The sequence below is a fragment of the Ornithorhynchus anatinus genome, chromosome 15 (genome assembly GCF_004115215.2).
Source record: "Ornithorhynchus anatinus isolate Pmale09 chromosome 15, mOrnAna1.pri.v4, whole genome shotgun sequence".
Taxonomy (NCBI): domain Eukaryota; kingdom Metazoa; phylum Chordata; class Mammalia; order Monotremata; family Ornithorhynchidae; genus Ornithorhynchus; species Ornithorhynchus anatinus.
The window spans coordinates 10,679,790-10,706,573 of record NC_041742.1 but is presented as its reverse complement, the minus strand read 5'-3'; the positions used below and the strand labels follow the sequence as shown (position 1 = coordinate 10,706,573).

The 26,784-nt window shown below is 49.2% G+C and overlaps 1 protein-coding gene across 1 annotated transcript in view; it reads left to right on the top strand.

Moving 5' to 3' along the window:
- LOC100078034 (protoheme IX farnesyltransferase, mitochondrial) overlaps window positions 1-26,784 on the top strand; it is a 154,070-nt gene that overhangs the window by 109,489 nt on the left and 17,797 nt on the right. The window contains exon 7 of the mRNA XM_039914264.1: window positions 7,437-7,507. Within this exon, the coding sequence (XP_039770198.1) occupies window positions 7,437-7,507 (71 nt within the window). The remainder of the gene's footprint in view (window positions 1-7,436; window positions 7,508-26,784) is intronic.

Sequence of the window (26,784 nt, the reverse complement as noted above, 5' to 3'; positions counted from 1 at the left end):
CTCTTTCCACTAGGCTTACCTACCACCAGTCCCTTCTCCTACTACTCTCTCAAGGACCGGTTGCCCTGGAATCGACCTCAATTCTCTCTGAGCCCTTTAGCGTCCAATTATTGTTATTATTAGTCATATTTATTGAGCGCCTGCTGTGGGCAAAGAACTGCCCTAAGTGCGTGGGAAGTACCCTGTCCTTGTCTGTCCGTCTCCCCCGATTAGACCGTAAGCCCGTCACACGGCAGGGACCGTCTCTTATCTGTTGCCGACTTGTTCATTCCGAGCGCTTAGTACAGTGCTCTGCACTAGTAAGCGCTCAGTAAATACTATTGAATTGAATTACCCTATAACATCAAACGCATCTTGAATTTCCCCGTCAGTTCATCCATTTCTGACCAGTTGGCCCCTGAGTTTATCCACCTCTCTCTTGAAATAATTGTTATTTTTGGCCTGCACAGTTTCCTATGGAAACCCCTTCCCTGTCCTCCCACCTGCTGTGGAGAAGTGTTTGTCTATTGGTTTGGATCTTTCGCCCACAAAGTCAGTTTTCATAGAATCCTTCTCGCACTCTGTCCCCACCCGCCCCACATCTGCAAACTTGGCCCCGTCGGCTTCACACTCACTCTTCCGGATCGTTTCCGGTCCTGGCACCGGTCCCCATTTACGGTGTCTTCATCCAACCCTTTGACTCCTTCCCCTGCTTCCTGTCCTGCGGCCAGTTTTCTATTCACGATGGAACATTCCCTTCTCTCCCGTGACTCTTGAGGATTTTTTAAAGCCTTGGCCTTTTGAAAATGGAAATATAACATGTCCGCTCGTTCCCTTCCCCCTACCTGCTTGATTACCTCTTCACAGAGCTTTGGCGGCTTAGTGAGGCATCCTTCCTCTTCTACTTCTGGGAACCTGGAGCGGGCGTGTTTGGTGAACACCTACTGTGGGCAATGAGCTATACTAAGCACTTAACCACCGTAAGAGCTCGATAAATAGGATTGAATGAATGAATAAATGAACCACGAGTTGTCTTCCCGACTCCTGAGGAGCTTACGTCCTAATCGGGGCAGGCGGACATCGAAATATTTATGACTGGTGGAACCGGAATGAAGAAATGTGTAGATGGAAGGTACGCTAAAGACGAGGATGAAGAAAGATGCCGGAAGCGGTTGTTGAAGTGATAGGAATGAGGTGTGGGGAATGAATCAGGGATGGCTTGTTGGAGGAGGTGGGATTTTAGGAGGAGTCTGGCGGGTTTCAGGGTGGAGGGTGAGTGGACAGTAGCGGAATCCGGAGCCGGGTATAATTAGAAGGTGAGTTGGGGAGGAGCAGATAGGTAATGAATCCATCAGTGATGTTTATTGAGCATTTACTGTGAGCAGAGCACTGTATTGAGCATTTGGGAGAGTGTATTACCACAGAGTTGGTAAATATGGTCCCTGCCAATTAGTAGCTCATGGTCTAGAGGGGGAGACAGACGTTAAAATAAAGTATGGATGGGCACATACGTATCGTAAGGCAGAGGGTGGGGTGAGTATCAAGTGTTTACGGATCCGGATGCGTGGGCGAAGCAGATGGGAGAGGGAGATGGCGAAATGGGGCCTTATTCAGGGAAGGCCTCTTGGAAGAGATGCAGTTTTATTAAGGCTTTGAAAGTAGGGAGAGGGGTTGTCGGTCGGACATGAAGAGGGAAGAAATTCCAGGCAGAGGAAAGGTGGTGGCAAGGGGTAAGTGGGGAGACAGATGAGATGGAAGTCGGATGAGTAGGTTGGCGATGGAGAAGCGAAGAGTACGGGCTGGGTTATCGTAGGGAAATCGGCAAGGTAAGATAGGCGGGGGCCAGTTGATCGAGAGCTTTAGAGCGGATGGTAAGGAGTTTCTGTCCGATGTGGAGGTGGAGAGACCATCACTGAGGGGTTTTGAGGAGTGGGAAGACGTGAGCGGAATGTGTAGAAGAATGATGCAGGCAGCCCAGTGAAGTAAGGACTGGAGTAGGGAGAGACAGAAGGCGGGAGGTTCAGCAAGGAAGATGACAGCGTAGTCGATGCAGGAGAGGAGAAGTGCCGGAATCGACGCGGGAGCAATTTGGTTGGGTTGGAAAGGGTGGATTTTAGTCGTGGAGAGGTAGACGGACAGGATTTGGTGACAGATTGAATAGGTGGGTTGAATGAGAGAGATGGTGGGTGAAGTTGGTGAAGAAGCATTTATCCGGTTATGAGGAGTTCGGGGGTCACCGGAGGCTTCTTGGAGGTTTTTGAGGAGGGGAGAGATGTGTGCCTAGTGACGCGGCAGCATGCCGTATAAATTGGACAGGGAGAGGCTGGAGGCAGCGGCGAGCCTGAGGCGATATGACTGTAACCGTAAGAAGCGGCGTGGCGAAGCGGAAGGGGTACGGGCCTGGAAATGCGAGGAATTGGGTCCTGATCCCAGCTCTGCCTCTCGCCCGCTGTGTGACCCAGGCAAGTCGCTCACCACCTCTGTGCCTCCGTTACCTCGTCTGTAAAATGGGGATCGAGACCGCGAACCCCCTGCGGGACCGGAACTTTGGCTCGTGTCCACCCCGCCGCCTACTACAGGGCCTGGCACGTCGTAATAGTAACAGCTAGCGTTTCAAAAATAGATGAATAGCAGAGCGACGACTGTTCGGATGGAGAAGGAGTGGATTCGGCAAAGGCTGGGTAGGGAGGACTGCCAGGAATACTTTCCCCCCAAACTGTATTTGTGTGAGTGTTCATAGGTCAGTCAGTCAAGCGATAATATTTTTTTTTTTAAGTGTCCAGTCTGTGCAGAGCCCACTGTAATAAGCCCTTGGGAGAGTACAGATATAGTTCAAAGACACCATGTTTGTTGCCAAACTCTTCTCCACGTTGTTTTTAGATCGCGAACCCCTGGTGAACTAATGACCTCGTCTGAGTCTCACCCAGGTAGCTGCTCCCAGCTTTCTGCACAGAGGAACAATAATAATAAATGATTATGGTATTTGTGAAGCGCTTAGTATGCGTCAGGCACCGTTCCAAGCGCTGGGGTAGATACCAGGTCATCAGGTCGTCCCACCTGGGGCTCCCAGCCTTCATCCCCATTTTCCAGAGGAGGGAACCGAGGCACAGAGAGGTCGACTTGCCCAAAGTCACACAGCTGACGAGTGGCGGAGCCGGGGTTAGAACCCATGACCTCCGACTCCCCAAGCCCGGGCTCATTCCGCTAAGGCGCGCTGCCTCCGGGAAGCGCTTAAGAAAACTTCCCTAACTTATCTTCTTCCACCCTCCCTTCCCTCCTCGCTACATCACCTAGTCTGTTCTGCAGCTCACCCCGTACCTACCGCACCCACATGCCTGCCTTGATGATCCGTGGTTTACCCTCATCTGCAACTTCATAATGCCCGTCTACCCTGCCGAACTGTTAGTTCCTTGAGGGCAGGGACAGCGTCTATTTATTCTCGTCTCCCAGATGCTTAGTAAAGGTCAGTGCCCACAGTAAGCGATCAATAAATATGATCGATTGATTGAGTAATCCCCTCGTCCTCATTCTGCTCTCCCCTTCCCCTGCCCTCAAAACTGGATCCCTTTCCCCCCCCCCCCACGCCTTACCCGTTTTTCCACCCTAGCTCAGTCCTATTTTCCCAGGGCCGAATTCCTTAGACTTTTACCCGTCCCTTCAGTTGCCAAGCGAAGAGCAGTGCGGTTGAGAGAGATGTGAGAGGAGCTATCAGAGATCTCCCCCTCCGTGCTTTTCTGGTAGTAAGTATAAACGAGTGGCCCAGATGTGCTCCCACCGTCAGGGTAGAAGATGGGAGAAGATCAAAAGTTCTCCACAGAAACCCTTGCTATGTTTGGTATATTTATTATTTTGGTATGTATTTATTTGGTATGCTCTGTATGCTGTATTTATCTCTGGAATGTTAGGGAAGGAGTGCAGTAAGTAAATCTGTAAAATCCGTTCTTTGATCTTGAAGACACCAGGAGATTAACCCCCTGGCACCCCAGTCACGGAAACAAAGAGGAACCGAGACTTAAAAGTTTAAAAGATCTTTATCACATTTATTGTAAGGCGGGAAGAAATGCGCCGTCTCTGGTTAGACTCTGGCTTGGTCACCTCCAGTTAAGTGGCCGGAGAAACCACAAAGAGGTTCTTAGGAAGTTACGGTTGGGCCGACGGCTGATTTTCCGGGAGTCGTTTCCGTCCGGCCTGTCGTTTCCCGAAATTTCAGACTGCTCTGACTCAGAAAGGAGGGGACTCTCGATTTCTGACTTTTGAACATTGGCTGGTAGCTTGTACGCGGCACTTTTTTTTTTTTGTGGTATACAGAGTCATAGGAGCCCCGTCCTGAAGCGGACTTTCTGGGAAACTACTTTGCAGAATGTCATTTCCAGTAACGGGGGAATGTTCGGTTCCCCGGAGTGGAAAAGTCCGTTCCACAAGACCACCAAAACTGGAGACGTGACTCTGTCTGGAATAAGGGCGAGGATGGGTAGATGTAGAGCCGCTTGAGTTTCTTATCTACAAATGGGGTAGACTTTCGTTTCTGCAGGAGTTTGAAAATTTGAACCAACATATCTGTGAAGGCCAAGCCCAAAAGAAAATAAGAAGCGACAGCCAGAACAGGAAGCAGCTGGGCGGTGGGCCCAGTTACTGACACTCGGCCGAGTCCTCGGAATGATGGTTGCCGGGAGACCTGATCTCCAGACGGAGCATCAACCCCCTCGGAACGGAATCATTTCTAGGCAGGCTTTCGGAGAAGTTTTAGCCGGGAGATGCATTTTATCTCGAACGTCGCCCCGCATTCCCGACCCGCGGGGGTTCCACCGCGGTTTCGTTCACGACGCCCTTTCTCTGGACGGCTGGCCCGCCGAAAGCCGAGTGGAGATCGTGGCCTAACTCCGCTAGATGAACCGGCGCATTCCTGAGGGGGAAAATAAAACCGCCGGAGAGCCGATCAAATATTTATTTTAATCCGAGAGTCACATTTCTGAATCGACTGTTTGTTCTAACGAACGACGGCCCTTCGGAGAAGGGTGGGTAACTCGGTTGGAGACGTGCCTCCGTGACTCTCGGGGGAAAATGATTTCGGATCGATGGAGGTTATGACGGACTTCCTTGAAGCGGAATGTGACTGACGCAGTTGAAAGTAGCCTGTTGGCGGCAGGTAATTAGAGCAAGTTCGGGGTAAGAATACAGCTCCTTATGCAGAAAGGGAGATTTCTTAATTTGCGTATGTTATCTTCCAGTCAGTCCATCTCGATCAAAGGTCCCCATCGGTCTATTTCTGCTGTGACGTCATTACGGTGTTTCATCTCAAGTACCCAGCGGGTTCCGTAATTTAAGCGGAAGTGCATTTTCAGGGTGAATTTTGCACTGCGGGATTCCCCTGATGATCACAGCTCTGCCACTTTGTTACGTATGCTCTAGAACAAGGTCTCTGAGACTGGACAATGTAGCCGGCCATCTCACGTAAAAATAGAAATTTGGTGGGCCCCTGTCTGCTCGAAAATATTCCCGTAGCACCTCGCAGTCATTTATCTCGTTTGCCATCCTGGCCACCTCTGCTGCTTGAAGCCCGATGTCGGCCCCCTTCCTCCCCGCCGGACAAGGATCCTTTTAGCTTTGGAACCTTGGATCTGTATCGTTTAAGCACTCGATCCCCACCCCACCCTCCGCCCCACAGCACTTAAGTACGGATCTACAGTTTATTTACTTATATCGAGGTCCGTCTCTGCTTCTGGACTGTAAGTTCACCGTGGGCAGGGAACGCGCCTGCCCACTCTGTCGTATCGTTCTCTCCCAAGCATTTAGTACAGTGCTCTGCACGTAGTAAGCACTCAGTGCTAGATTGATTGAAGGACCAGTTACGGATCCCAGCCTCTTCATCATCGAACATCCCCCAGTCGAACATTGACGACACTCCGGTAATGTCAACCCAACAGCCACCTTGAGATCGTCTGGATTTTCTTCCTGTCCTGACTGTTTGGACTCTCATTTGTAGATTGAATCACCTGTTGGATCAGTAGCGTCCATTGAGCGCTGACTCGCTCCCTTTGCTCTACCTCCCTCCCCACGGCACCTCCGTATATGTGTACGTATTTATAATGATCATTCTACATATTTTTATTCGTGATGTGCATATATCTGTCACTCTTTTTCTTTATAATGATGCTACTGATGCCCGATTACTTGTTTTGATGTCTGTCTCCACCCTTCTAGAATGCGAGCCCGTTGTGGACGGGGATCGTCTCTACTTGTTGCTGAATTGTACTTCCCAAGCACTTAGTACAGACAGTGTTCTGCACACAGTAAGCGCTCAGTTAAGTACGACTGAATGGTTTACTGTGTGCAGAGCTCTGCAGTAGGTCTGTCTCTCCCCTTCTAGACTGTAAGCCCGGTTTGGACAGGGATTGTCTCTCTCTATTGCCGACTTGTACTTCCCAAGTGCTTAATACAGTGCTCCGCGCACAGTGAGCGCTCGGTAGGTACGACTGAACGGCCGAAGGAGGGAATGAATGGATCAAAGCACCGAGTTCGGTGCTGTGCCTCTTGGGAGTGCTCAATAAATAGGCCTATGGTTGTTGAGTGTTTTATTAAATTTGGCAATTAAGTACTTCGGCAGTAAAATTAGCATCCGGTTAAATGCTTCACGTCTTTACTGTGTTTGGGGGACCGCTTAATGGTTTCTTATATTGGGTGCCAGGTGGAGAGAATATTACTTCAGAGAATTATATACTGACTGATTGCCCAGGCTTGCGTTTACGCCTACCAGTATGGAATTATTCTAGGTGGGTTCAGGCCACCACCGCATTATCCCCCCCCCCCGGGGTCTCGCTGCAGATCGGAAGTGGGCTCAGAGCGCGACAGTTCCCACCAGTCCCTAAACCCTCCCTCTCCCTCAGAAAGTCACCAGCGGCCCGGGTGCGAACCGGAGAGAGACCGGCTCTCGTCGTCATGGGACACCTTCGAGCCCAGGCCCTCGAAGTTGTAGTTGAGCTTGTTGAGTTTTCCCCTAGTCTGGGCTTCTAACGGCGATCCCAGCCGTGTTAGATAAATCCGCCTGGGTGTACCGCTCTCCCCGTTGCTCACCAAAGTCACCCTTATCGGAGTGGATTGATTTTCAGGAGGGTCACAGGTTTCCAGAAGTTGGAAGGATCTTGGAATCATCGATGGCATTGATCTCTAAAGCCAGGCTCTCTGCTAACTGGGTGCATAATATAAAAATGTGTTATTTCAAGAGGCAGGGCCGCAGTGGCAGAGGTAAAACCTGAATCTCCGTTTTTTTTCCCCAGGGGTTCCCACCGACGAGGTGCTACAATGTATTCTTTTCTTCTACAGAGCTCCCCTTTTAAGGAATGGCGAGGCAGTTCATTCAGGCGATCAGAGTTTGCCATCGTAAACCTTCAAAATTGAGAATAAAGCACCGGGAAAAATAACGCTTTGCCTTTTTTGTTTTCCTCCTGTGTTTCTCGCAGTTCTTTGAGGTGCCATTTGACTCGAACATGAACAGAACGAAGAACAGACCTTTGGTTCGGGGGCAGATCAGGTAAAGGAGAACACGTCTCTTCCATGTGATAGCCAATAAATCCAGTCCTTGCCTCCTCCTTCAGCTGTACAGTAGATGGGTCCTCTAAGCACCCCCTAACTTAAAAAACTTCGTGAAGCTCTTCCAGACTTTACACGAGCAATAAAACCGACAGACAACCTTTGAATCCCAGGAGGTTTTTGATTATCTCGTGGGAGAGGTTGGCGGTCGCAGTTTCCTTGTCGTGTGCGGTATTGAGGAGAGGTGGTTATTAGGCCCTGTAGCGACGGAAATCAAAGCAAACTATTTGCCCAGATGATTCTCAGACAGATCCACATGGTCTCTCAGATGAAAAGCAAATACTAATTTTGGTTCTTTGCAGATAAACAGCCGATAATAGCTTTAACCCCCACCGCGCAGAGTAGAAACGACGCTGTCTCCTGCCTCCACGCTCCCCCAAAGTCATTTAAGTGGAATCTGAAAGGCGTATAAATCTCCGGAGGCCACCAGCGAACGTCAGCCGGACCTGTGGCTTCCTGAAATTGTCCTTTGATCGGCATTTTTCTTGTTGTTGTTGTTTAAACCTAACGTCCGATCCTCCCAGTGGGATTTTGCAGCCAAAATCTTCAAGTTTCAAACTTTCATCGTTCATCCCCGGCAAACTTGGCCTGACAGATTTCGGGCCAAGGGCAAAAATAAATGCCGTGAGGAGATTAAACGGGGGTGTGGGAAGCTACAAATCTCTGAAAACGATTTTCACATGAGCTGCTTTTAATCATTAAATCCTTATTGAATTTTAAATCAACCTTCCTTCAAGGGAACAGAATCTGCCCGGGAGTCCGACGGGGACCTGAAGCCCCCACGTCGTATCCATCTGTCATTTAACCACGTCACGGGCCTTCACAACCTCCAGGCCGTCTGACTGCCGAACGAGCACATGTTTCTTTTTTACCCTAAAATAAATCTTACCTAATCTCATTTAGGAACTAGATTTTCCTAATCTAAAGTGATATCTGTGCACGTGTTACTGATTGCTACTAGTCAGCCGGGGCTCCGGGACGCGTTGTTGGCGTTTCCTGCGTCGCTCGCGTCGCACCTCCGCGAACGGTTCGGTGGAGGGTGACGGCGGAACGGATCACGGTCACGGCCGAGGTCCCCCGCGGTCCCAACAAACCGAGCGTTGACCCGGGAGGCGAATGAAACGAGGGTCCGTTCCAGTCTCCGCCGAGGCCCCGGAACCCAAGAAGGGGAGGTCGAAAATAGGACTGGGGTCGGCAGAGAGCGTTTCCGTTGGCCGCCTTAATCGATCAATCAATCTGTGGTATTTACTGAGTGCTTACCGTACTCCGGGAGAGTACAGTACAGAAGAGTCGGTTTACCCGTTCCCTGCCTATTAAGGAGATTTGAGTTTGCTTCAAGTCAAGCAAAGCAGCAGATGGCGGTTTGCACCAGGTCGGACCTTTGTTCGTGATGCCACTGGGGTGCAGGTGATCGAAATTCTTTACATCAGTTTCCTGATAGGTGATTGACAGGGACATGGAAATACGCGCGTGACGTCCTTGGAGACCAGGAGGACTTGATTTAGGTTCACCCAAGGGGAGCACTGCGATGTTGTGGATTCTCTTCTTTCCTGCTTAGAGCGTCGTCTTTAGCCCGGGTGGTAATTTGCTGTCCTTGCGTGAGGTGCGGCTTTCCTGTGTGTGCTGTCATCGTTAACGGTGTTTATGGAGCACTTCCTGTGTACAGAGTGCTGTACTAAGCGCTTGGGCAAGTACAGTAAATGGAGTTGGCAGGCACCTTCCCTGTCCGCAGCGAGAGAAACACCTCTTTCCTAGCGCCTCTCAGATCAGCTGATTTTTGCCCCCTCCCAAAAAAAGCCTATTCTCCCCCAAATCCCACTTCAAAAGGATCATACAGAGGGGAAATTCAGTCCCCTCTCATTCCTGGAAACTTCCCATGGAGTATAAAATGTCTTTGGCTGCCAAGAAGGACCACCGCTTATAACCACGGAGTCTTAGGAGCAAGAGGCTAACGGCGCTACCCAGAAAAAGGAATATATGAATCGGGCGATTTGAAAAAATAAGGCATATTTTCAACAGGCCCTATTAAATGCCACGTGGCTTTTATGTGGGCTACTTAGTATCAATCAGTTAACCGGGCAGTTGACCATGAAACATAAATCCAGAGGAAAGCAGGAAGGGTCGGTGACCTCCTGGAAACACGTGCTCATTTTTTCAGTCTGATTCCGGTTTGTTTTTTTTTTGTCCCCTCCCAGAAATAAAAATTCCGTCTTGTTGAATTAATTGAACCAGGACCGCTGAAACAGCTTTCAGGTAGGCAGGCAGGGAGGCACTGGACGTTTAATAAACTCCCAAATTCAATAGCCCAAGACTTATTCACTTTTGAGCGTGTGTCTAGTAGCAAATGTGATCCATATGTGGGTGATTCATTGGCGCTCATTAAAATCTTATTGCTTGATTGTTCTCTGAAGACTAAAGGCATTTCTGCTACTCAAAGAACAATCATGAAACCCCCTCAACCCTTTTACTTGCAATAAATGAAATAGATTTGGAGGAGAAATATCGAAATTTTCAAGGTTGGGGTGAAATTAAATGAGTTACTGAGATCTCCAGAAGTTCAGATCCGGGCTTCCTGTCTTCTTCCCTTCCTTCCTCCTCCTTCAAGTGCTTAGAGCGTGGCGCAGTGGAAAGAGCACGGGCTTTGGAGTCAGGGCTCATGAGTTCAAATCCCAGCTCTGCCACTTGTCAGCTGTGTGACTGTGGGCAAGTCACTTAACTTCTCTGTGCCTCAGTTCCCTCATCTGTAAAATGGGGATTAAGACTGTGAGCCCCACGTGGGACAACCTGATTCCCCTATGTCTACCCCAGCGCTTAGAACAGTGCTCGGCACATAGTAAGCGCTTAACAAATACCAACATTATTATTATTATTATTATTACAGTAAGCGCTCAGTAAATACCATCGATTGATACTGCCTTCTCTTCCTCTATCTCCCCCTCTCCCTCTTCTTTCTCCTCCCCCTCACTTTCCCTCTCCCTCTTTTCCCCCTTCTTCTCCCTCCTCTTCCTCTCCCCCCTTCCCCTCTTCTCCCCGCCCTTCTTCCCCCTCTCCCTCTTCTGCCCTCTCTCCCTTTTCTTCTCTCTTTCTCCCTCTTCTCCCTTTTCCTCTCCCTCTCTGCCCCTGCCTCCCTCCCTTCTCTGCCTCTCTTTCCTTCTTTCCTCTCTCTGATGAACGTTGAGAGGCCGGAGCCACTGAAGACTTTCCGGGGGCTAAGGGTGGGGTGCGTTACTGGAGCGTCTCTCGAAGACCACCTCCCCTTGGCCTCCTCTATGAGGAAATCTGGTATACTTTAGGAAGAGACGCTCAGTTGAGCGTCTCCTGTGGAGAGAGCACTGTGCTAGCTGTACACTTGAGAAAATTCAGCACAGCTAATAGACGCGATCTTCTCCCTCAAAGAAATTCACAGTCTAACCGAGAGGAGTGTTTCACCTTTTCTTTTCCACCGTTAAAACTGGTCCACCTTCATGATAGGTGGCCACTTAGTCACCTTGGGTCTCTTTGTAGTGTTTTCTGGTTGCTCCGCAGGGTTCCGTGTAATCTCTGCCTTTATGCTTATTGCAAATCATAATAGTAGAAATAAGGCCTGTAATGATGATTGCTTAAGGAAAGAATTTACAAACATGTGTCATCTCCTACTTTCCTTCCACCGAGCATATATAAATACAAATTAAATGCTGGCATCCCCATGGGGCTCCCGTTTGGATGGAAATTTAGAACAATCCCGATTTCTGTTTCTGTGCCGATTCCGTTTGTCAAAGATTCGATTCCAGGGTTCCTCAGAAACACTGTACCTTACTTCCAGATTTAAGCCGAGGCACCGCTTCATCAACTATTCAACAAACAATTTTAGTATAGCATTTCCATGATTTCTGCCAAGGATTATTTATAACAAAATTATGTTTTCCCTCAGGGGTCTACGAACAGTTGGTCCTATTTATTTCTGCGTTTTATCCATCAACTTTGGAGGATTGAAAAAATGATGGATAAAATTACAAGAAAATTGAGACAGAACAGTCAAGTTGAACCCCTGGGGGTAAATTCACTCTCATGGCTGAAGAGTTATAAAGGCTCAATCAAATTGTTCAGATTTGTTCTGTACAAGGTTGCTAATTCAAATCTTAAGTTCAGTTTAATTTTATTTTTAAATGATTTAAGGGGTAATATATGAGCACATCGGACATCTCCATAAAGCAACTTTTAAGCGAAGAGGTATTTCTTTTTTTTTTGTCCCCCACCATTCCACTCACATTCATTAAAAGCTTTTCTAGCCCAGAACTGCCCATTGCCTCTGAGATTCCAGTACTGTGCTTTGGGACCCTTTTCGCCAGGTTTTTGCCGGGGAAATGAATTCTTTCGAAAACTTCCTGAAATTAACTCTCCTGCTGTGTTAGGGCAACACAAATTGCTTTCCAAACCACATCTATCGTGTTTTAAACTTTCTTACCTTCCATCCCAAAATGGTAATAGTGAACCTCATGTAATCACTCATCAATCTATCTGCCTGACTGTCAACAGCTAATTTAAAGTTCTTTCAAGTGTCACTTACCTTGAAGGATGTGGGGCCTGTTCCCTATAGACTCGCCCGATGCCTTTGCCTAGAGTTATTTTTTTTTTGAGGTCAAGACAGAGGAGCGTAAACCGGTGTAAAGTATTTCCCTCTCATCTCTTACTGAATTTCCTAGCGCTGAAACCTCTCGGCCAACTCCAGTTTCGACAGTTGTTGCTTTTCAAAGATGACGCTTCTGACGGTCAAATGCGTCGATTGTGGCCGGAAAGATGCAGGCAGGAATGACAGCCTCTGCCACTTTGTGGGTAGCGGACTCCGTGTCGTGCAGACGGTATTTGCTGTTTCCAGCCCCCGGTGCTGTTTTCGGTTAGGCCTCAGCCTCGCAGGTATCGAGAAGCAGCCGGGCCTAGTGGAAAGAGCCTGGGCCTTGAAGTCGGAGACCCTGCGTTCTCATCCCAGCTCCGCCACTTGTCTGCTCTGTGACCTCGGGCGTGTGGCTTAAACATCTCTGAGCCTCGGTCCTCTCACCTATAAAATGGGGATTAAGACTGTGAGCCCCACGTAGGATACGGACCGTGTCCAACCCGATTACCTTGTCTCTTCCTCAGCGCTAAATACAGTGCCCGGCGCGTAGTAAGCCCTTCACAAATGCCGTGAAAAAAATTCTCTCCGAGCCACTGCTCACGAAGAGCCGCCTTATATTTGCCGTACCGTAGGCGGGTCTTGCCCGAGAGTGTTAGATCCAACGTATAGCAGCCGGTCCGTGCTTTCTGAGCCTGTGCCTCATCGGAGGCTTACAGACGTTTTCTGGGTCATCTTTACTTTCAGTTACCTCATTTCAGCTAACCTGAACATCTTCATCGTCTGCCCATCCTCAGTAACGTTTATTGAATGCCTCTTCTGTGCAGATCACTCAACCGGGCACTTGGGAGAGGGCAGAGAGGTGGAAAACCCAATCCCTGCCCTCAAGGAGTTACAATCTTGAGGGCGAGGCAGGGATTAAAATAAATCGCATGTCGGGGAGGAAACCAAATACAAGTGCTGGGGGGAGCAGGGCGTGAAAGAGCATGGCCTAATGGTAAGAGCACAGTGCCGGAAGTCAGAGGTCGTGGGTTCTGACGCCAGCTCTGCCGCTTGTCTGCCGTGTGACCTTGGGCAAGTCGCTCAGCCTCACTTTCCCCATCTGTAAAATGGGGATTTAATGCCGCCCAGACTGTGACCCCCAAGGTGGATAGGGACGGTGACTCGTATTATTGTATTCACCCCAGCGCTTGGAACATGGTAAGCGCCTGACTAATTCAGGGATATCAGAGTTAAACGTGTTTTTCCCTCCGGCCCGATTGCGTTCAAGGCCGACCGTTACCTAGTATGGACCTGGGGGTCAGAGAGCCTGGGTTCTAATCCTGATTCTGCCACTGGCCTCCCGTGGAAACTTGGGCAAGTCGCTTAGCTTCTTAGTCCCTCAGTTTCCCGACCTGTGAAACGGGGATTTAGTTTCCACTCTTACTTTGACCGTGAGTCCCATGTGGGGTCCGGGGACCGGCTCCCACCTGATTATCTTCTATCCCCTCTAGACTGTAAGCCCGTGGTGGACAAGGAAAATATCTATCAACTCTGTTGTACTGAACCTTCAAAAGCATTTAGTGTGTTGCTCTTCACACAGTAAGCCCTCCACAAATACAGTTGACTGATTCACATTTACCCCAGCGTTTAGCGCGGTACTAGGCACATTGTAAGTGCTTAAAAAATGCCACAATTATCATCATCATCATTAGTAGTAGTAGTATTATTAGAAGGGTTAGTGAACACTTAAGTTCTTAACGGGTAGGGCCTCAGGTTGCATTCGTGAGGCAGAAGGGAAGCAGCACGGCCTGGTTTATAGAGCACAGGCCTAGGAGTCAGAATTTCTGGATTCTGATTCTAGCTCGGCTGTGTGACTTTGGTCAAGTCACTTCATTTCTCTGTGCTTCCGTCACCTCATCTGCAAATTGGGAATTAAGACTGTGAGCCCCATTAGGGACACGGACTCTGTCCAACCCGATTAGCTTGTATCAACCCCAGTGCTTAGAACAGCGCTTGACACACAGTAAGCACTTAACAGATGCCATCATTATTAATAGGGCTTTGAAGAGGAAGAGCAGTGGTCTCTCGATTTCGAAGGGGGAGAGAATTCCGGGCAGGAGGAATGGCATAAACCCTCAGGTAAAATGCGATTTCAGTTTTACCATTACAGTTTTTCTTCGATGTTGGGGCGTAAAGTAATTCGGTAGGATCCCTTTGTAACCGAAAACTCTCTGGAACGAAGATTTCCCTAATTCCTGGCCATCTATAATGTAATTTATCAATAGGACCAGTTGCAGTAATCGGAGTGGAAAATTGGCGCATTTTCACCCTCCGTGTAGTGACTAAGATATTCTCATATAACAAAGAAACCCCCATACAACAAAGGCATAGACCCTTCTTCGTGTTATTTCAGTACAGTTCCACCTCTTTAATTCAGAACGGTTCCCGACTGCCTCCTGAGTGAATTGGGTAGGAGTTCCTTTGAGACCAGTCCAATTTAGTGATCTAATACTGTATAATGTCATCTTCAAATGAAAGGACTGTGGCACCAAATGATAAGCTGAAAGAGTTTATTCACCTTCATTCAGTCGATCATTGGTATTTACTAAGCGCTTACTGTGTGCCCGGCTCTGTACTAAGCACTTGGGAGAGCACTTGAGCAAGTCACTTCCTTTCTCTGCACCTTAGTTTCCTCATCTGGGAAATGGGGATTCAATCCTAGTCTCTCCTACCTAGTTTATGAGCCCCATAAGGGACAGGAACTGCGTCTAGGCTATTGATGTCATATTTATCCCGGCACTTAATACAGTGCTTGGCACATAGTAAACGATTAACGTAAAAACCGCTTAGTACGGCTCTCTGCCTAAAGTAACTGCTCAAATAAATCCCATTGATCGATTGATTTCCAAGGTACTTTCAAGTAGAAACATTTCCCTCTGACCGGTAACGGAGCCACTGAGCTAATTCGCTTTCCAAAGAATACTCAAGGTCATTCTGTAAGTCGAAATAAGGTTGACCACCTGATCAAAAAGAGAGATCAAGAACGGAAAAGTGAATTAGTTGATCCCGTGATTGGGACCCTGATCCCTTTGAAACTCTGAAACCTAAACTGCAGACCAGCCATTCACGTATCCTCACGCCATCTACTCTTGCATCATTTGAGAAGATCCAGAATAAGGCCCAGCGACGCCAGGTGGAAGATTACAGTCCTTCTGAAGAGTGCAAAGAAAAAGACGGTTTCGCCGACATCCATTAATTGAACTTGGCGATTGTCCAATGAACTATTACAGAGAAGATGAGAATGCGTATGCCAGCAGTCCCATTCCATTTAACGAGCAAGCGGTGAATTCAGGTAAATTCAGGATACCCCTAATCTAGCACTTTTGCCTGGCAATCGGGATCTTCCCATATGCGATGGAGAACTGCGTTCCCCTGTCTAAGTAGGCTCGGCTTAGCAGAATTCCACTTCACGGTAGTGTTCCCCTTCATTAAACACAGACCACGGGCTCACACTATCCTTTGAGACCACTGAATGGTATTTATTTAGATTTATGGGACATCTCTCCTTTAAAGAGCCCAAGGCAGCGGCCAAACACCGAGCAGTTCTTCAGACGCTGCAGCCGGAGGGAAGGGGAGGAGAAGGAGGAGCAGATGGGGAAAATCAATAAAGGAAAGACCCGGATGACTTTGGGAAGAGGGAGGATTTTCAAATTCAGCAGGGCACAGGTACGTGACCTATCCGCTACGCCATGCTGCTCCCTGGGTTCTCGTCCCAGCTCCCCCCAACTGGCCTGCCTGGTGAGCTTCAGCCAGTGACTCCTTGCCTCGGTCTCCTCATCTGTAAAGTGGGGAGGAAATGACCTGGTCTCCGTCCCTCTTAGACTGAGAGCCCTTAAGAGGTACAGGGCGGGTGTCTAATCTGATTATCTTACATCTGCTCGAGCATTTGGTGCAGTGTGGGGTATGTAGGGAGTGCTTAATAAGTACCATTGTTATTATCTTGATTATTCGCACCCAGTCCCCGTCATCTTTTAACCGGGACGGAGAGGGGCAACTTGCAAGAGGCGTGTGGTAGGAATGATAATAATAGCAATGATAATGATAATTCTGCTATTTGTTAAGCACATATTATGTGCCAAGTAGATTCGAGTTAATCAGGTTGGACACAACCCCTGACCCACGTGGGCCTCATAGTTCAAATAGGAGAGAGAACAGATATTGCACTGCGGCCCAGGCAAGTGAGGTGTCTTGCCCAAGGTCAAACGGCAGACGAGTGGTGGAGCTGGAAATAATAATGATAAAATTACGGTATTTGTTAAGAGCTCGCTGTGTGCCAAGCACTGTTGTTAGCGCCGAGGTCGATACAAGGTAATCGGGTTGGCCACAGTCCCGTCCCACATGAGACTCACCCTCTCGATCCCCATTTTGCAGATGAGGTGACTGAGGCCCAGAGAAGTGAAGTGACTTGCTCAAGGCCACGCTGCAGACGAGTGACGGAACGGGGATTAGAACCCCCGACCCCCTGACTACCAGACCTGGGATCCTCCCACAGACCCCACCGCCAGAGTCGGTGTAACTCTGGTTGGAAACAGCAGTGGCTCCAGATTCTGCACCTCCAGGGCTCTCGGAGCCGGAGATACCCCAGTACGCTGACTTGGGGTTGTGTCTAGCTGGTCAGAGCACTTCATAGGAGAACGGTGTCACTGAAGGCAAAGAATCACCGTTCCTCCACCCTCTTCCAAATCTACCCCTGCTCTGGGCCCCGGCCCTCTTCCCTGAGCTCTGGCCTTGCTCCCTGTTGGAACCCGAGGGATTTCTAATCCGTGTCCTCCTGGTCCCCTTGGGATTCAAAAGCCGTCTTCCGGGGTGATGGAACCTGAAGGATTTTTACTCTGAGTCCTCCACGTTGCCGTGGGAGGTAGGCGCCGTCTTCTGAGGGTGACGGAGCCAGTTGCCCCCCACGGGAGCGCCTGTGACTCTCTGCTGGCCCTGCCGCTATTTGAGGGAGATTCAGCTCTCGCTCAGCCGAGCTCCGGGAAAACCCAAGTGCTTCCAAGCAGGCCCGCAGAGAGCAAAGGTTTGCTGCGTGACGTTGTAATGACTCAAATCGGCTCTTCCTGACCCGTTCATTCTTCATCATTTTGGTATTTGTTAAGCCCTTGCTACGCTCCAGGCACTGAATTAAGCGCTGAGGTAGAGACAAGATAATCAGGTCCCACGTGGGGTTCCCAGCCTAAGGAGGGAGAACAGATCCCGTCCCAATCCCTGTTCCACGTTCTTCGCCTTGAAAAGCCCTTTTCCCGTCTCCTCCCTGCCGTCTAAATGAAGTGTTAGCATCCGTATTGTTGAACGTGAAATTTTCAACCGCCTCTTCCCAAAATCAGTGGACCTTTTGGAAGCGGTGCTAGGAGATTAGCAGCAGGTTTTTTAGGGAACCCTGCATCCTCAGTCGTGATGTCCTCTTCCTCCAGACGATAAGCTCCTGGTGGGCGGGGACAGTGTTCACCAACTCTCCCAAGCCCTTAGCACAGTGCTCTGCCCACAGTAAGTGCTCCGTAAATACCACCGATGGACCGATTCTTCCAGAGTCCTTTGCTGGGGAGAGCAGGGCGAGTAGAGGGGGAGACGGGCATTCATATAAATAAATCACAGATATGAACATGAGTGCTGTGGGGCTGGGAGAGGGGTTGAGTTAAGGGAGCACGTCGGGGTGATGCAGAAGGGAGTTGAAGAGAAGGAAAAGGGTTTAGTCGGGGAAGGTCTCATGGAGGAGGTGTGCTTTTAATAAGGCTTAAACTCACTGTAGCAGAAACGTGGAGTTCGGGCCCTATTTTCCCTCCCCTACTTCGGCTCTGTTGTGGTTTTTTGGTTTTTTTGAATGGTATTTTGTAAAGTGCTTACTATGTGCCAGGCATTGATAACCCAGGTTATCAGGGAGACTCAAGTGCCTAGGTGATGCGGTAAATGGGGCCATAGGTTGAGGAGATGAGAGATTAGTCAGGGAAGACCCCATGGAGGAGATTTAATTTAATCCACTGCACATCGTAAATAACTACCTTGACTTTCCCTTGGCTACTTGCTGTAGGATTATCGAATAGGAACTGCAGTTCAGTTGTGTCAGCTCTCTTAAGGTTTTTAAAAGCTCAGTAACGGGAATATTTTCTCCAAGGGAGAAATCCTTTATCAAAAATCCGCCTTTTCCATCTCGATTCAAATTGCCCTTTTTTTGGGGGCCATTCGAAATGATCCATAATGATCCTGAATTGCTGACTCGGTTTGAATTTTCCGCTTTTGACTTGAATTTGTTTTAGAATTCTCCGAAATGTGTCTTTCAGCAGAATCACGCTTCAGGTACAGGGAGGGGGAAAAACAAATTTCATATTTGATGGAGACCTTCTCGTACCCTATTTAGGTTCCACTGAGATCTGGTTAGTGCTGAATTCAGTTTTGGTTGCCTGGTTCCTTCTCCTTGATAGTGTTTCTTGTCCTTCCTTGACTGCAGCAGGTTGATTCTGTGGCTTTATGTCACGATCTGAATCTCTGAGGAAGAAATCAGCCTTTCCTCGGTACAAAAATCTGCCCTTTGAATTAGCAACTTCACTTCGAGAGACTGTATTTCATTTATCATTTCTGAGATGCTCTGTGCCAGAAGGTTGAGGATTTTGTTTTCAGTTGCAGACTTCAGTTGGATAAAGAAAGAACTTCGCTCCAAAACATCTACCGAGACCTGGGCTCTTTAAAACCCCCCAAAATGACGGGACGAGCTAAAGACAGGTTTGATACATTGACCTTCCGAGATCACTGGGACTCAGTGAGTTCAGTGAATCAGGTTAACCCTTACCAAAACAAGTCCAAGCTGATAGGATTCTTGTGATTACAAAGCTGTCTGCTGTGTAAACTGTGCTCTGGTCTAATCGGCAGAATACATTAATTTGCTTTCCTCCCTTCCCTGACGGGGTTTTACCCCTCTCCTCTCACTAGAAACGTTACCAACTTCTATCGTGAGACACAATCGAAGCCTTCCCAAAGAGGATGGAAATGCGTCTGTTCAGATACAGCAGCGTCTAAAGCACGACGACCCACGCCAACTGTCCCGGCGACTCTCTTTCTGAACCTGGATCGTCTCTTTGGTTATTACCAATGCGATTTGGGCCGCTTGAAGACAAATAGGTGCTTTTTCCTGCTACCGACTTTCTTTTTTCCTACGTAGCCCCGAGAAACTGAGAAGCTGGCATTAGATACATACGGTAAACAAGGAGCTAAAAAGGCAGCTTTATATTTTTGACATGTCCAATTACTTGGAAAACTGTAGCCCCTGCATTTTAAGCAGCCGGGCATTTTTCTCCAGCCCCGGTTTGGGAGGACGAGAAGGGGGTAAAAAATCCGCAAGGCTCAAATACAGTTTAATGAGGATAAAACCCACATCAAAGAGTGGACTAATGGAATGATATAATACTGGCTGGCTCACGTTCCCAAGGGGGATATGGATGACGGTACTTATGTTTCAATTATCTCTTCGCTGTCTGTAGGATATGCCGATTAAATCATCCCGGGGTTCTGGGGTCCTTTTGTATCGGTCGCAGAAAAAATGTTTGGAGAGCACCTTCGCTTCAGAAGGGATAAACTGTGGTCTTTGTTTTGATTTTGCCAGACCTCCCCCCCCCCCGCCCCCGCAACCCCTTCCCCTCAATGTATTTCTTCTGGTAACGTTCCAGTTTCCGAATTGTTTTAGCCCTCTCAGAAACCCAAAAAGTTACCCCGGGTGCCCACGCAGAGAAAACCGCTGTCTGAAAATAATGCCGACGTGGTCAGAAAAGCATATTCCTCCGAAATCGGCCCTCTGTTCGTCAGAGACCAAACCTGCGGAGACAGTTGACCCCACCGGCCTTCCCGCTTTTCACTGAAGCGGTGGGCCTTGCGGAGCAAATTATGTATCAGAATCTTTAATTGCGCAGGGGACACTTGATAAATTTGACCGCATTGTACATCACAGCGCATTAGGAAGCATCCCAGATGCTCATGTATAAACCAGGAGTCACGGTGCATTTAGCTAAATAGCCGCCCCATCTGCTTGAGAGCCACGCTGTGGAGAAACGATTCGGGAGCCTAATGGAGCTCTCTTATCCTCCAGTGTCAATTCCACGCCAGGAAGTGGAACTCGGTTGACTAGGAACCGAGCCATTGGCTCCGATTCCTTCCGGACCTGGAACGGATTTGACTTTAGAACGAGAGCAAACTTCTGGCGAACATTTTACTTTTCCGCCAGTCGATCGATCAGCCAAATCGGTGGCGTTTCTTAAGTGCTTACTGTGTGCAAACACTGTACTAAGCGCTTGGGAGAGTACGGGATAATAGAGTCCTTAGACATGCTCTCTGCCCACAAGGAGCTCACAGTCTAGACGGGGAGACAGACCTTAAAATGAATTACGGATACGTACATAAGTGGTGATGGTCTGTCAGATATAAAGGGGGAGGGAGCTCTAGGCCAGAGGCAGGACGCGAGCGAGGGGTAAGAGATAGGATCAAGGTAGAATGAGTCGGTTGGCATAGGAGAAGCCAAGCGAGCATTCTGGGTTGTAATAATCATGATATAATAATAATTGTAGTATTTATTAAGCGCTTATTATTCATTCATTCAGTAGTATTTATTGAGCGCTTACTATGTGCAGAGCACTGTACTAAGCGCTTGGAATATACAAATCGGTAACAGATAGAGACGGTCCCTGCCCTTTGACGGGCGCACGGTCTAACCGGGGGAGACGGGCAGACGAGAACAATGGCAGTAAATAAAGTCAAGGGGAAGAACAACTCATTAAAACAATGGCAAATAAATAGAATCAGGGTGATGTACATCTCATTAAACAAAATAAATAGGGTGATGAAGATGTATACAGTCGAGGGGACGAGTACGGTGCCGAGGGGATGGGACGGGAGGGGGGAGGAGCGGAGGGAAAGGGGGGAGAAGAGGGTTTAGCTACGGGGGGGGCGGGGGTAGAGGGAGCAGAGGGAAAAGGGGGGAGCTCAGTCTGAGAAGGCCTCTCGGAGGAGGTGAGCTTTAAGTAGGGATTTGAAGAGGGGAAGAGAATTAGATTGTCGGAGGTGAGCGGGGAGGGCGTCCGGGGGTCGACGGCGGGACGGGCGAGACCGAGGGACGGCGAGGAGGCGGGCGGCGGAGGAGCGGAGCCTGCGGGGTGGGCGGTGGAAAGAGAGAAGGGAGGAGAGGTGGGAAGGGGCGAGGTGACGGAGAGCCTCGAAGCCTAGAGTGAGAAGTTTTTGTTTTGTGCGGAGGTCGATAGGCCACCACCGGAGGTGTTTAAGAAGGGGAGTGACATGCCAAGCACCGTTCTAAGGCTGGGGTAGATGTAAAGTTATCAGGTTGGATACAGTCCCTGGCCCACATGGGGCTCCTAGTCTTAATCCCCATTTTACAGGTGAGGTAACCGAGGCCCAGAGAAGTGAAGCGACTTGCCCGAGGTCACACAGCAGACATGTGGGAGAGCTGGGACTAGAACCCACGTCCTCTGACTCCCAGGCCCGCGCCCTTTCCACTAGACCATGTGGCTTCCCTCTGCCAATAGTAGGAAACCAACGAGGTAAGATGGGATGGGGCAAGGCGATTGAGTGATTTAAAACCCATGTAACGAATTTCTGTTTGACGCGAAGGTAACGAATTTCTGTTTGAGGAGGAGGTGGACGTGAAGAATAGCCAGTGTGAATCAAATCCAGCTTCCAATTACTAGAGAATACGCCTGTAAAATAAGATCAGCCACTATGAACCGGTCAAACTCAGAGCAGCCCTGGCCTTCCACTGTCCTCTCTGGAACAGGGATAACTCTGAGCGGGAAGAACCTCCCGGGCCCGGGCCCACCGCCGGCTAAAGCCGGCCCGTCGGATCCAACCCCGCCAACACCTGCCCCCGGCCTCCACGGCTACCAGTGTTTGCGGCCTTGTGGAGGGATTCCCAGCCTGAGAGTTGGAGGGCCTGGGGTCTAATCCCGACTCCGCCACTTGCCCGCTTTATAACCGCGGGCAAGTCACTTAACTTCCCTGTGCCTCAGTTCCCTCATCCGCAAAATGGGAGTGAAAGCTGTGAGCTCCGTGTGGCGTACGGACTGTGTCTTATATCTACCCCAGAGCTTAGAATAGGGCTTGACACATGGTAAGTGCTTAACAGATCTCATAATTGTTATGAGAAGAAAAACCTCAAAGTAATGGCACTGTTGAGACCACCCGAAATTCGTCTGTGGTGCAATGGTAGGAAGTTGGACATGCAGAAGAATTGAATAATAGGAGGGCCGGAGAAGTGAAGCCACGCTCCTTCCCTAATAAAATCATAATGCTAACTGTGGCATTCGTTAAGCACTTATTAAGCATTGGGGTATATAAAAGATAATCAGCTCAGGCAGAGGTGCTGTCCCGCGTGTGGCTCATAGTCTAAGAAGGAGGGAGCTCAAGTATTGAATCCCCGTTTTTTAGATGAGGGAACTGAGGCACAGAGAAATGCCTCTGTCTCTTCTCTGGTTACTCGGCGGGTTGCCGGTGGGTATAAGTGATGCCATTTCTCCGTAAGTCCATTAGAGTTTCTTCTAGTCGAAAGCTGTGGTCCCGTGAGTTCTGTTTAGACCCGACCCAGTTGAAAGGGTAATTCTACCGAAAACAGGCCAGAGTGCATTTCTCTCTGCCTTAATTAACTCATCTATAAAACGGTGATTAAGACCGTGAGCGCTCTGTGGGACGGGAACCGCTTCCAACCTGATTATCTTGTATCACCTCGGTGCTTGGCACCTAGTAAGCGCTTAACGAATACCAACAGTCGTAATCATCCTTTTTCTTAGTCACCACCTCGGCCGCCACGCTGAGTTCTGCGGCGGCCCCGAGGCCCTCAGACCCCTCCAACCCATAAACCAGTTTCGGATGGGATGGACTGAATGAGGAGTGGGGAACCGGAGGGGCGGAGATGGCGCGGGGCATCCGTCCAGAGCGGGATCGTTCCGGTCACGTCGGGGTCTCCCCCCTTCGCCTCCCCCGCCCCCCAGCTTCACCTGGGCGTGGTTGACAGTGACAGCACGCCTCTGCAGGACTTTCCTCTCCACCCGCTCAGCTGACGGAGGGTGTTGTTGCCGTGGGCTGTCTCGGATCGTCCTGGTCGCTCAGTCCATCCGTGGTATCTATTGAGTGCTTACTGTGTGCCGTACTAAGTCCTAGGAAGAGGTACAATATAACAGTGTAACAGACATATTCCCTGCCCACAACGAGCAGTCTAGAGGGAGAGACTCGCCCAAGACACACAGCTGGGATTATAACCCACGATCTGTCCACTACACCGTGCCGATCAAGGTGGCGCAGAAGGGAGTGGGAGAAGAGGAAAAGAGGGCTTATTCCGGGAAGGAGAGGTGCCTTCAGTAAGGCTTTGAAGGGATGTGGGGGAAGAAACGGTGGGATATTGAGGGAGGAAGGAGTTCTAGGCCAGAGGCGGGACGTGAGCAAGAAATTGGAGGCTAGATAAACAAGATCAAGGTACAGTGAGAGGTTTGGCATCATTCAATAGTATTTATCGAGCCCTTACTATGTGCGGAGCACCGTACTCAGCGCTTGGAATGGACAGTTCGGCAACAGCTAGAGACCGTCCCTGCCCACTGACGGGCTCGCGGTCTCATCGGGGAGACGGACGGACAAAAACGATAGCAATAAATAGAATCAAGGGGATGGCCATCTCATGAACAAAATAAATAAGGTAATAACAATATATATTTTTATTAGAGGAGCTAATTATTAGCATTAGAGGAGCTCAGTGTGCGGGCTGGATTGTAGGAGGAGAGTGGCGAGGTGAGGTAGGAGGGGACGAGGGGATTGAGTACTTCAAAGCCAATGGTGAGGAGTTTTTCTCTGATGCGGAGGTGGATTGGCAACCACTGGAGTTGCTTGGGGAGCGGGGAACCGTGACCTCAACGTTTTTGTCGAAAAATAATCCGGGCAGCACGGTGAAGGGTGGACTGGAGTGGGGAGAGACAGGAAGCTGGGAGGTCAGCAAGGAGTCCGGGACCTGCTGTAATCCAGGTGTGATAGGATGAGTGACTGTATCATCGTGGTGCGGCCATCTGGGTGGAGAGGAAAGGGCGGATTTTAGCGGTTGTGAAGCTGGGACCGCCGGGATTTAGTGATGGATCGAATATGTGGGTTGATCGAAAGAGAGGAGTCAAGGATAACGCCTAGGTTACGGGCTTGTGAGAAGGGAAGGACGGTGGTGTCGTCTGTAGTGACGGGAAAGTCACGGGGAGGACAGGGTTTGGGTGGGAAGATAAGGAGCTCTGTCCTTCTGACTGTCAAGCCCGTGCTCTATCCACTGACGAGCGCCTGACGGGGGGAGATGGATAAATCCCAGCAGCCGTCTCCCAGTTTTCCAATCCCATCTTCCGAGCGAGACTAACCTCCAGAGCTCTAAAGAACTTCCACGAGTTATAAGGACTGGATAGGAAGGAGGGATCAGAGCGATAAGAACAGGGCAGGAGGTTATTTCGAGGGAATGAATCAAGCGCTTCTTTGGCGGGGAGGCCAGCTAGCACCTAGTTTTTGGCTGAAAGCAGTAAGTTTGGGGACATCAAATGAATGGGTTGTTTAGTTGGCATCGTTAACTTATAGAACAGGATTTTGTTTAAGTATTACAGGGATTTATAGGAGACATTTTTCAAATTTACTGAAGGTTTTGCCAGTAAGCACTTAAGCAAATGTAAACATTTGGTGGATTGTAGAGGATCTGTGAACATTATTATCCACCCAATCACACTTGTCTAACAAAGACACATGTGCCTGAGACCACACTAAATCTCTGCAGGGTTCCGGAAGATTGTTATGATTAGTCTCCTGGTGTGTATAGCGAATATAATAAGAACATAAACATTTTATAAGTATAGATCTTTTTCTCCAACGTTGCCGGCCGTATGAAGAGCCGAGAAGAGGGGATTCGGTTTCAGCCGGATAACAAAGGACCGCTAGCGTAAAGAAACTTGAGGGTTGGTTTTTTCTTCTTCTTTCCATTTTCCTGCAGAATGTCGTATGGGAAACCACGGGCTAAAGAAGTCATCGTAAAAATTTTATAGCAATATTCTCACCCCTCACCAAACATCGGGAGGTTGGAATGATCCCTGGTCTTTTCTCAAGAAACAGATTTTCCTCACACCCCGAGTAGAAATTTGAGCTGATTGGGGCTGGAACTCTTAGCCCGTTCTGCTCCGTCAGAAATTCTCCGTCCCCTCTCCCCTCTCTGCGGAGAGCTAGGATTCCGAGAGCCAGAAACCCGCATCGGTCGCGGTCTTAGGCCCAGTAATGAGCGTGAAGTGGGGCTACCCTGTCATAACACTGTCATAACCAATCATTGGAGCTCTTTATTTGTTCTCACAAATGAAATGTCTTTGGTCTTTCCAGAGGCACTTGAGCTCATCGAGGGGAGCCCCGAGGGGAGCTGCAACTCGAAAGGAAACCTGTCTTTCTCGACTTAATACTAATAGTAATAAGAAGAACAGTAATAATATTGTGGCATTTGTTAAGCGCTCACTATGTGCCTAGTAATGGCCTGAGCACTGGGGCGGATACGAGGTCATCAGGTTCCCCTTGTCTAAGTCGGGGGGAGAACGGGTCCTGAATCCCCATTTTGCAGATGAGGGAACTGAGCCACAGGGAAGTAAAATGACTTGCCGAAGGTCACACGACTGTAAACTCACTGCGGGCAGGGTATGCGTCTGTTTATTGTTATACCGTACTCCCTTAAGTGCTCAGTACAGTGCTCTGCACGTGGTAAATGCTCAGTATAGACGATTGAATGAATTAGAAGTCCGGGCTTCCAAGTCTTTCCGTTAGGCCACACGGACCTCTGGGGATCAGAGTGGAGTCGTGTGGTTCAGCCAGGTGAAAAGAAAAATAAATGCAGTAACAGCAGTAGAATTTCTTGAGCACTTACTCCGGGTCAGGCACCGTGCTAAGCGCTGGCGTAGATGCAGTGCAGTCCGATCAGACCCAGCCCCGTCCCACGCGGGGCTCGGAGCCCGGGGGGGAACGGTGTTTTATTCCCATCCTGTAAACGAAGAAACTGAGGCCAAGATCACCCAACAGGCAAGTGGCAGAGCAGGATTAGAGCCCGGATCTCCTGACTCCCCAGTCTTGTGATCCCAAGGTTCATTCATTCAGTGGCATTTATTGAGCGCTAACTCTGTGCGAGGCAACTTAGTAAGCGCTTGGGCGAGTACAGGTTTGGATTCCCAAAGTTAACATCACCTCTCAGCATTCCCAACACCATCGGCGCCAAGCAAGGAGGAAGCAAATCTGCCACTTGTAGTGGGAGACGTTGGCTTTTCCACATTCTCCACATCCAGCCGCTCCAGGACTTTTGTGTTTGCCATTTTTATTCTTTCCCTGGAAGCCCCTCCTTTCCCTGAATCATTCTGAACCTCCTCTAATTTTCATCACTGAACTGTGTCTTTGTTGCCGTGCACTGAATGGAGTGTTTCATTAAGACCGTTCCCAGTTTCTCAGAGTTCTGAGCAGAGGAAAACCCACGTGTGTTTTCTTCCTGTGTTGTGCCGATTTTAATAGGCTTCGGCCAATTTTAATCGCTACGCGCCCTTGTTTAACTGTACAATCTCAGTGCGGAAGCG